At 39.2% G+C, this 11,753-nt stretch overlaps 1 protein-coding gene across 1 annotated transcript in view; it reads right to left on the reverse strand.

The window, feature by feature from the left end:
- RIGI (RNA sensor RIG-I) overlaps positions 1 to 10,960 on the reverse strand; it is a 32,337-nt gene extending 21,377 nt beyond the window's left edge. Inside the window, 9 exon segments of the mRNA XM_068553521.1 lie at positions 595 to 644; positions 646 to 712; positions 2,159 to 2,321; positions 4,875 to 5,133; positions 5,711 to 5,864; positions 6,632 to 6,733; positions 8,190 to 8,312; positions 9,361 to 9,508; positions 10,784 to 10,960. Coding sequence (XP_068409622.1) covers positions 595 to 644; positions 646 to 712; positions 2,159 to 2,321; positions 4,875 to 5,133; positions 5,711 to 5,864; positions 6,632 to 6,733; positions 8,190 to 8,312; positions 9,361 to 9,469 — 1,027 coding nt within the window. The 5' untranslated portion in view covers positions 9,470 to 9,508; positions 10,784 to 10,960.
- Positions 10,961 to 11,753: the final 793 nt, after the last annotated feature.

Here is an 11,753-nt window from a genome sequence, read left to right on the forward strand (position 1 = left end):
TCCCATATGCTCCCATGACACCCAGTGTGTAACTCTGCCCTACGGCATGGCAACTATTCGCGTCTGATTCGCATTGTTTGACTGTGAGTTCCTTGAGGGCAAGACTGTCTTTAATCTTGGTGTTTCCAGTACCTAGCATAGTACCTGGCACAACACCTGGTGAATTAATTAATTAATTAACTTTAAAAAGGAGAACAGAACTTGGTGACTTCATGAGAGCCTCAAAAGAAGAAAGAATCAAAGATCACCCCTAGGTTTGAATCTGAGCCTTCATGGGAATGGTGGTTTCATTCATATAAATAGGGAGGTCAGGATGGAAAGCTAATTTGGAAGGCCACGAAAGCAATAAATTGATTTAAATACAGTATTTTTCAGGTGTGCGTGTCCAGATGGATTACTTTGGATTTAAAAAGAGAAAAAAAAAGCAAGAGAAAATAAAGGAGGACTAAGAAGGCTCATGAATAACCTATAATCAAGAAAGTCAGCCTCTAGATATGGTCTTGACATTGTCTGAACTAAGGAGAGTGCAAGACACCAGTGAACAGTAGATGGCTATTCCCAAAAGGAGAGAATACAAAATGAGGTTATTCTCACCGAGAGTTATGGTACCAAGTTCTTCAAAGATACTCTTTACCAGACTCTGTCTCTATCATCAACTGAGATATGTTGCATTTAAATCTGTCGGTGGTCCGTGATTCCACTTTCCTGAAAACTAGAGCCATCAAAGGAAAATGAGTATTTTTCAGGAAGCACACTTCATACTGCAAAGCATGCCTCTCCAAACCTTTCTCTGCCTTTGTTACTTCCTCTGTAAAACCTTAAGCCCCAAGCTCACAGGTAAGTCATCTGAATGAATGATAAAACAAATACTCAGAAACCTTGCAGCGGCTCCCTAGTGTTTAATCACTGATTCTAACATCTCTTTCACTGTCTGGGTCTAATTCAACTTCTTACTCAGGCTTTCCTGTTACTCAACACATAGGCCCTGCTCTGACAAGGCTGATATCCGTCTTGTTCCTGCAAATGCCACATTTTAAACCCTGTCTGTTCTTTGATCTTCTCCCTTCCCACCCAACCCCCAGGAGTGTTCACAATGTTCCTAACATTCATTTTTTGCATTGTATCCACAGAAACTTATTATTAATCATCTACCACATGCCGTGTTCTGGTGATAGCTGAAAAGAACAGGCTCTGTGTTCCAGAGAGGTCTGTCTTTTTAGGGGAGAGAAAGATACACAGCCAAATGACCACACAGAGTGCTGTGACACAGTATGTGCAAGGTGTCATGGAGAATGGGAAAGACTCTCTCATTCTTCCCGGGGAGGCAGTGTCGTGGGATAAATAGGGGAAGAGGCAAGAAGGAGTGAGCACAGTCATGTGCAAATGCTCAGATGGACAAAGCTTAGAGACAGAACACACCACATGACCCATTTGGGGAGCCCAAGGAATGCGACTTGGTTGGGCTTATGGGACGTGAGAGGAGATGAAACTCAGGGGGCAGGGGGGACCGGACTATAATTTGTATGTGATATTAAAAGGTGTAGATGGGGTACCTTCTCTACACTCCTTACAAGCAGCTCCCTGACTATTTCAGGTATGTATGTTCTGCCTTTTACTCATTCAGTCATATGCTATTCAGAGAGCAAGGGGATGAAGTCATATGCATCTTCTGTACCCGTCTCCCTTGCTGGGTTAATATAGCATTTGTATTCAAGAAACATTTGTTAGTTGATCTTACTAATAAAATCATATTCTGGTCTTTTGAGGGAAAATATGATGAGTCCAGATAATTTCACTTCAACCAAAATTACCAGATACAGATTCAAATGATGAATTGGAACTCAGTGTCCGCCTCAGGCACGGAAAGCAGGGAAGGACTGAGCCATCTACATGATTTTCTAAGCACCCCTCTCTCACTGCCAGTACGTTTATAAGAGTTTTGCAGAAATGAAGAGTAAGAATGTTTGCTTTCTACAGGCCACTCCTGAACTTCGTTGGGGAAAGAAGCTGGAAATGTGATTACTTCCCAAGTATGGGGTTAAATATTTTCCACTAAACAGAGGAAGGGTAAAAATTCAGGGTTCATCTAAATGGCCCTGAACTAAGAATAGCAGAGAGTAACAAAGTCCCAAAGGGCTTGTTACTGGATCCCACTTACACTTCTGGGGCTTATAAACAATCTCCTCCAGTTCCTCCAAGCTGTCTTTGACTGTTGCTACCACTGATGTGTCAAGAGAAGCACACAATTTGCAGATATATTCTGTGGCTTCAGCTGTATTTTTGGCATCCCCAGTGCCAACCGAGGCAGTCAGCCCCATGACCTGTGAGGTGCACTCCAAACCATTAGATGTCTGGGAAATAGCATGATGTTTCCACAACCCTTCATGTAACTCTTTCCTGCTAAAGTAGGTTTTGTTCTGTTTTTTAAACTAACTTCAGATAAAGAGCAAGAACAGTATTTTTTTTTTTCTGACATTCTCCATGACATCAAAAATGGAAAGGTCCCCATTAGGCAAAGCACTGAATAAATGCAGGAGTCACTACTCAGCAGCTAAACACAAATCAGCACAGAAGCCAAGAGAGGAAACCCTTTCAAGGCAGGACTTTTCTTTACCCTTGTTTCCCCCATGATGTGTAGAACAACATACTGAAAAGGAAAAGGACTAAACTCAGACACGCTTGCGTTCCAATCTCAGCCATGTCACACTGTCTGTGTGTCCTTGGACAAGTATCTTCAGCTGTCTGTAAAGTTGGGAAACAACAGCCATTTAAAATGGTAGCTGTGGGACTTCCCTGTCCAGTGGTTACAACTCCATGCTTCCAATGCAGGGGGCATGGGTTCGATCCCTGGTTGGGGAACTAAGATCCCACATGCTGTGTGGTACAGCTAAAAAATAAAAAACTTAAAAAAAAAAAAAGGTAGCTGTGTGACATAGAGAATCGACTTGTGGTTGCCAAGGGGGAGGGGGGGTGGGAAAGGGATGGATTGGGAGTTTGGGATTAGCAGATGCAGACTATTATATATAGAATGGATAAACAAGAAGGTCCTACTATACAGCACAGGGAACTATATTCAATATCCTGTGATAAACCATAATGTAAAGGAATATTAAAAAGGATGTATATCTATGTATAACTGAATCACTTTGCTGTACAGCAGAAATTAACACAACATTGTAAATCAACTATACTTCAATTTTAAAAAAATGGTAGCTGTGTGACATAGAGAATCGACTTGTGGTTGCCAAGGGGGAGGGGGGTGGGAAAGGGATGGATTGGGAGTTTGGGATTAGCAGATGCAGACTATTATATATAGAATGGATAAACAACAAGGTCCTACTATATAGCACAGGGAACTATATTCAATATCCTGTGATAAACCATAATGGAAAAGAATATTAAAAAGGATGTATATCTATGTATAACTGAATCACTTTGCTGTACAGCAGAAATTAACACAACATTGTAAATCAACTATACTTCAATTTTTAAAAAATGGTAGCTGTGTGAATTCAGTAAGATAACATTTGTAAAGAATTTAGTTTAATGGTCTCCTAATAAATATTTATTCCTTCCTCTCATAGCCACTCAAATATTGAATGACTGAACCATTCAATCAAGCAAGGAATCTATAGTTAACTACCAATTTTATTCTAGAAGAAAAATCTGTAAGAAATGTGATTTCTACTAAATTTTGTCTATGGGCACCATACTGAATTTCTTTCAAGCTGTGCTTCCTAAACGGGTAATTATTAAGGTTAGAGAACATAACTCAAATGTCAGATCAGTAAACCATAGTCATGGTTTCCAACCTCATTTGGCCCCAATATGACCAGGCGATTCTTCTGTGTTCCTCTCAGTTCTGTCTCCCATTTCAAATCCTCTCCGTACACCCTGAGCTCCCTCCTCCATTCCCATCTTGATTATCCTCAGTGAACAATCTCTCTCTCCTACATTCGAGAGAAAAGAGAGGTTATACGCCAGGGATTCCCTACCCTTCCTCCCTCCATCTATTCTCTGTCTTGACTCTTCTCAGCCACTCCTCTCTGATGACACCAAAAATGGTCTTTCATCTGCTCTCCCGTACTAATGCATCTACTTGCCTACCTATCCCATACCCTCTGGTCTCTCCTGGAATCTTGTTCTGTCAGTCATTCCCTCTCTCCCATCCTGCCTCACCAGCTGCTATTCACGACTTCACGCTCTGCACTCAGGCAATATCAAGAACCTCAATATTCTTGGGAATTCCCTGGCAGTCCAGTGGTTAAGACTCAGCACTTTCACTGCCGTGGCCCAGGTTCAATCCCCAGTCAGGGAACTAAGATCCTGCAAGCCGTGCGGTGCGGCCAAAGGAAAAAAAAAGAACTTCAAGCTTCTTGAGCACCCCATGTTCTTTCATAACTCTCTGCCTCTGGACACACAGTAGCCTTTACTGAAAACCATCTAGCTATCTACCTTGTAAACTCTTGTTACGTTTTTGCCTATCCTAACTTCTGTTAGGTCTTGCCTTACTTTCATAGCACATTTAGGATCTCTGTCATTTCTGTTCTGTACCACTCCATCATGTGCCATCACCATAAATTATAACATAATTCTCACATATTTTGCTCCCCACAAAACTTAAGCTGTTTGTGGGCAAGGACTATGTCTTTTTATATTTATACCCTAGCGCCTAGCACAGTGCATGACACATGGAGGCACCTAATACATATTTGTTAAGTGAATAAATGAATGAATCAATCAAAATTAACGAATGAGTTGTACAATGTGCACTCAGGATCTCAGAAGGACATCCTCAATATGGCCACAAGGGTAAATAAACGATTTAGGAAGGTTCGAACTCTTCTGAGAAATCCATCTGACTTTAGAGATACCTGGGGCAGTGAGTCTGAAGATCCTCCAAGTTTCTGATCTAGATAATTAAACACGATCATATTATAAGGATGATGTTTACTAGTGTCATGGCATTCATCAAATATCATCAAAGTAAAGACAGAGAGTGATGGAATAGTCCCATTTTTAAGGCTGTTCACAAGAATCTGTGGAGTTAAAATGATGATGCCATTGTTCTCAACAGTCTGTTCCACTGAGACATTGTCACATGTTACTCCAGAAATGCCTCCAACTTTGTACCTGGAAAATGACAGAAATTTCCTATTACCAACCATGATGTGAATGAGGAACCACAAAGATATGAAATACCAGGTCAGAACACCGAGGGATTAAATTCTCCCTAAATCCAAAAGGAACAGATCTGGAGAAAAGTTAAGTGCCAGCATAAAGCCTGACACATAGTAAGTGATCAATAAATGTAAGCTAGGAAGAATTGCTAGTAGAATATATTCCATGTGGCACCTGCAGATACAGAGGGCTGACTGTAATTCTTGTAAGCCACTGAGAAAGAAAATAGTAAGGAAAAGAGTAATATTAAATAAATTATAAAATCATTAAAAAGTTAAATGTGCCATTTAAATATAAAATTTATCTTAAGTCACTTACTCACTCTACAAGAGCTAATCAAAGGAATTTAGGATTTCAGGTCTATCTAACAGAAAAGACTTGAATCCATGAAGGAACTAAATCTAGATTATATAAAAGCTTAATCTACTATAAATTTTTTGAATCATGGTTTTCCAAAAGCAACACAAAGCAGAAAACACATCGGTTACATGAAGCTAGAGAAAAAGAAGTTGGACCAACTTATACCTACCCAAGTCTTTCAAAATGCTTTGAGAACACAGATTTCTGCTGCTCATACACTGAGAGTTGAATAGCAAAAAAGACAACTTTCCCCTTTTGTCCTTGTGGAAATTTTTTAAGATGATGTTCACATATAAGAAGTGAAACAAAGGTTTTTCCACAACCTTTTAACATATAAAGAGAAAGACAACATGTAACTAATAGTATACTAAAATACTTCTGTAGGAAGGTCATTATTTTAGGCTCCCCTAAACCCACTGAGCTGACTAGTAAATTGGTGATGTGGGCAGGTTAACAACTGCAGAATTTACACTATGACTGAAAAACCAAGCTACATTCTAGTTAACATGCATTCAGACAGTCAGGGCCTGCAGGAAGCTAAAAGAGGGCATTTTTCAGGGGCTTCCCTGGTGGCGCAATGGTTGAGAATTCGCCTGCCAATGAGGGGGACATGGGTTCGAGCCCTGGTCCGGGAAGATCCCACATGCCGTGGAGCAACTAAGCCCGTGCGTCACAACTACTGAGCCTGCGCTCTAGAGCCTGCGAGCCACAACTACTGAAGCCGCGCGCCTAGAGCCCGTGCTCCGCAACAAGAGAAGCCACAACAATGAGAAGCCTGCGCACCGCAACGAAGAGTAGCCCCCACTCGCCTCAACTAGAGAAAGCCCGCACAGCAACAAAGACTCAACACAGGCAAAAATTAATTAATTAATTAATTAATTTTTAAAAATAAATAAATAAAAGAGGGCATTTTTCTTTCCTCCCTCATGTTCCTTAAAATACCTTGAGACTGTATTAATAGAATGGTTGTCTCAAAAGACAAATGGAACAATCAAAAAACTGAAACTTGCCCATTGTGTCCCAGTGTTCAATAAAGGGGAAAAAAAGGAAGCAAATAGAGAAACAATATCAGTAATGGCAATTGTCTTACCAGTAGGAGCACATATTATTGTGTTTTTTCCTTTCTGAGTAGGTAAAGCAAGCTCTAGTTGGTAATTTCTTGGCTTCAATGGGCTGCAAGTATGAGGCACTTCTGTAAAACAAAAGAAACTAAGTTACCAAACAGTGACTGCTCCGAGGAATCAAGGCAACAGGTATTGTCCAACAGACAAGAATTCTGTCTCTAGAAAGAAAGGCCTCATTCAAGAAAGTTTAGAATCCTTGTCTCTAATTAACCATGCCAGCTTCTGCACTGATTTGAAGTATAGAATCCTCCCCCAATGACAAAGTACCAATGGCAAACAGGAAAAAAAAAAAAAACCCCACAAAGATTTCTTTCTGAAACAATCACGGAAGCCTAATAAGGAGAAACTAAAGCAAGAATGGCCTAATTCAGGGCAAGACAGATGGCCATCAGTTAAAGGAAATGCTGTATGAGACAAAACAACCGCAAACCCCTCCAAGATCTTTGAAAAACACCTAACTGTGAATACTGAACTCCCAAAGTGATCTCTTATTGACGAACAACCATGCTTTGTAATTCTGCAGGTTCTCACATGGTATTCTCTCTTCATAAAATCAGAAGTTTTAAAAAAAATAATCAGAGGCTTTTCTCACTAACAGCTAAGCATACAGAATATTAAGAGCTAGAAAAGACCTTGGAAATCATCTATTGAGTCCAACCTACCCATTTTAAAGAAAATGGGAATTTCTAAAAGGTTAAGTGAGTTCACTAAGGACCTTTACATGTCAGAAAAATGAAAGCAATTTACATTCATTGACTTTATTCTGGAATAACAAAAAATGTGTATCATTCGGTTGCAGAAGTAATCTATAAATTTTCACCTTATGTTGTTATCCCCAAATCACATCTTTCTTCTAACACTATTCATTATAGATCCTAATTGTTTCCCTGATGTCCTTTTATAAATAACTCTTTACTATGGCTTATTATGCAACTTTCTGGTCTCCTCATGAAAATATGCTTCAAGAAACATAAAGTGGGCCTTATAGGGCCATAGCTAACTTATGTGAGAACTAGAGAAAGGAGCCCCTTTTGGAGGACACAGCCCCTCAGTGTATTGTTTGCCAAACAACACAGGCTGGATCTCAGCCCCACTCAACCTCTCAGCTCCACACATCTGTGCAGGGCACACACTTCATCAACATATACTGCAGCCCTGAGATCTTGAGAGGAAACTGAGCAAGTGACTCACAAAGAGTAGAAGTATTTCTTTAGGAAGCAGGGCTGATTTTGGATTTCATAGACATTGAGTTTCTGGGAGGACTCTATCATGCAAATACTTAGTGATAAAAGAAGACAAAAAAAGAAGAAAAAAAAAGGAAGAAGCTAGCAATAGCTATGGAAGGGAGAGAATGACATTTCTAATTACAGAGAAAGTATCCATTTTAATATAAATTCTCTTTTCTTTCTTACTTTTCCTTAAATACCTTTTCATTAGGCTATGACTTTTGGCACTGCAAAACATGACCCCACACAAAATACCTAAAGAGCATCATTATGGAAGAGCACAAACGATGCTGAGTACCTGAAGAAGGGCATGAATTCTGACTAAGATTCTGGTTTTCTGGTTCTTCCCTGCAGAAAATCTGTACATCCAAAGTTTTCATTTCATCATCCTCAAGATCTTTCATTTTGACATCTTTTGCACCTTTATGAGACCAAAACACATCTTAGAATCTTTACATTATTTGATTACAATCTTGATGGTGAAAGCCCTACAAAGAGATAATACTAAAATTTTAAACTTCCATTAAGATTTCTCACAACTACTCCCTCCACCTTTTAAAACAACCAAAGGAATCTTTTTGATTTCAAATTGAAATCTCAATTTGGAGTTTGAACTCCAGTGTCATTTAGAACTTTATTATTCAAAGTGTGAAACATGGACCAGCAACTTCTTTAGGCGCTTGTTAGAAATGCAGAATCTTGAGCCCCGAATGAATCAGAATCTGCACTTTAGCAAGCTCCCCCATGATCTACAATCAAACCAAAGAGAAGCACGATTTAGCAGACACTCATGTCTTCCATTCCTGACCCGACCCAAGAAATCAGATGTGTATTTAGACAGATAATTTCTGGAACAATTTGTGATCTTAAAGAAGCCCACAAAAGGCTAAAACCAGACACTCAGATGGTTTACCAAACTCAGCCTTTAAAATAATGCTCTGAGAAGATGTTATTAGATTCAGGAAGCCAAATGATGGCTCAGATACTTAATCACAACAGATTCTTTTTTCCAATCCTGTTCCAGTTCAGTTCCAGATGGCTTCCAGGCAAGAGAATCAGGCAATGTCCATCATGATTCTACTCTGAAAAGGGGGTGAGTCCTGGAGTTTGAACCTTTAACTCTAGAATTTTCAAGCTATTTCTCTGATAATCTAAACCCAGACGGTGAGCTCAGACTCTGCCATCCCCAAATGCTTTGGGCAGGATGGGCTAATTCTGGATGAGAGTGGTTTGTCCTGGTCCATTTTTAGGGGTTATATACAACCTAACTAATTCTGTAGATTAAAAAACCACCTGCCTTCCAGAACTCAAATTCATGCTGGTCTCTCACTAGAGATGTAACCATGAGTATTTGCAGGGGAAAATGCCTGTGACAGTGAGAGAAAAACAGGCAGGACTGAAGGAAGCCCTAAGTAGAATTATGAGGAAGGGCATGTTTTCAGACCCTCCCACCCTTCCAAATATCCTACCTTTCTCTACCATCCACAGTTCACTGAACTTGCTCTCTTCTTTCTCCAATGCAAGTTTCAAAGTTTTGGGCCAGTTCTCCTTGTCTGATCTGAGAAGGCACTCAACCATTTTCTCTGCACCTGCCCTCAGCCCCTTGATGGAACAAATCTAAGCAAGACAAATGCAGTTGATTGATCAAGTTCAAAAGTTTTCATTTTATGAGTTTTTACTGAAGAAATATCAATTCAAGTACTATCTGATTTAAAATCATTGTGTACTTCGGTTCACTCGGTCTCCTTCATGACCGTTCTTGACCCATCCGACTCAGTCTTCTGAGATACCCTTTCCTTCATCCTTGTCCTCTACCTGTGATATCAACATGTCAAGCCATGTGTTCTTACCTCCTCTGAGATGTTATATGTATCACCATCAGCTATATTAGGAAGACAATGAACCTATTTGACACCCCTTCAAAATATGGGTATATTGGCATAGGTATATTTGGAAGGATATGACAAAATATTAACAAATGCTTTTTTCTGGGTAGTGGGACTTACATGACTTTTATTATTAATCACAATAATGAAAATTTATTGAGCACTTATTATTATGTGCCAGGGATATGTAAGCACTTTACATATATTATCTCATTCAATTCCTATAAAAATACCATATTAATAAGGTACTATTATTATTTCTATTTTATACAGGAAGAGACAGAGGCTTAGAGACACTAAATAACTTGCCTAAGATCACACCACTAGTAAGTGGTTGAGCTTGGATTAACAAAATTTATTTGTGTCCAGAGCCTGAACACTTAACCACTGGAGTCCATAGCCTTTTTTCTTTCTTTAATTAATTAATTTATTTATTTATTTATTGGCTGTGTTGGGTCTTCGTTGCAGCATGTGGGCTTTTCTCTAGTTGCGGCGAGCGGGGGCTACTCTTCGTTGCGGTGCACGGGCTTCTCATTGAAGTGGCTTCTCTTGTTGCGGAGCACGGGCTCTAGGCGCGCAGGCTTCAGTAGTTGTGGCACACGGGCTTAGTTGCTCCATGGCATGTGGGATCTTCCTGGACCAGGGCTCGAACCCGTGTCCCCTGCATTGGCAGGTGGATTCTTAACCACTGCGCCACCAGGGAAGCCCCCTTTTTTCTTTTTATTTGCTAAACTGCTTGGTTGTATTTAAGTTTGCATAAAATATTATTCCCAAAAGTAATAAAATAATTTTATCTGAAAATAGGGCAAACCTGAAAAAAACTTGTGACACAAAAATTACTCAGATCACAATTAAAAGTACTCTTCTAGGTAATTATGCCTTAGATTTGAGGACTTTTGTAGATTTCAATGATCTTGGTCAGGTCTAAAATAGCATAGAAAATAGAAGACATTCCCCATGTTCAAATTTTTCCCCCAAATTCAATACTTAATATTAATTAAAATACCTGAATAATTTCTTCATATTCCTGATTAATTAAACATTCAGATATTTCAGGAAGGATACCTTTTGGATTGATCGTGGATTTAAATTCTGGTTGTAAACACTTTAAAAGTAATCTATACTCCTCCAACCTTTCAATTTTTTGGAAATCCCAACTTTCAATGGCATCATAAAGTCCAGAATAACCTGAAAAGTAAGAAGAAAATGGGGCTTTTAGAACACCAACTAAAAAATACTTTGAGATTAATATCATAGAAATCATGTTTGAATATTCAGTGAAAGAACTGAAAACATATCTGTAAATCACCTCCATTATTTATGATCTTTCAAAAAGAAAATTCAGTATTCATTTTAGGCACCCCACATTTCAGGTCCTCTAACAACGTTTACCATCTCTTAGGAGAAAGTACTAAGGATAAATTTGAAGTCTTACATTTGGTCTTAGTATGAAATCTTCCTTCCGAGGTACCCCACGGACTTCACCTCAACCTCTGATTTGCCTTTCAAATGAGTCAAACCTTCATGCTATTAAGTTATCTCCTCAGTGCAAAGTAGTAAAAAGGGCAAAAAGAAATAGAAATTTTAATTCCTGCCCCTCAGGGGCTTACCTCCTACATTATTCCAAGAAAAGAATAGTAAGTATAATGGGAAATTTGAGGGGAAAAAATTATTTTCAACTGTAATAATCCAAGAATGCTTGGCCCTAAGATTCTCTTAGCAGAATAACCAGGCTTGTCTGACTATAAGGCCCACACTCTTTTCATTAGGCTATAAAGACTATAACCAAAAAATGAGCACAGATGAACCTACTAGCAGACTTAAGAGCTAGAATATTCCAGTACCTTTGTGGGTGTATGCCTCCTCTCTCCCACCCTTCTATCTTCCTGCAAAGATACTACCATCCTGTATTTGATTTATCACTCTTGATTTTTTTTTGAATAGTTGCATGGCCTATGTTCAGTTCCCTATACAAT

Source organism: Eschrichtius robustus, chromosome 10 (assembly GCF_028021215.1).
Source record: "Eschrichtius robustus isolate mEscRob2 chromosome 10, mEscRob2.pri, whole genome shotgun sequence".
In the NCBI taxonomy this organism is placed as follows: Eukaryota; Metazoa; Chordata; class Mammalia; order Artiodactyla; family Eschrichtiidae; genus Eschrichtius; species Eschrichtius robustus.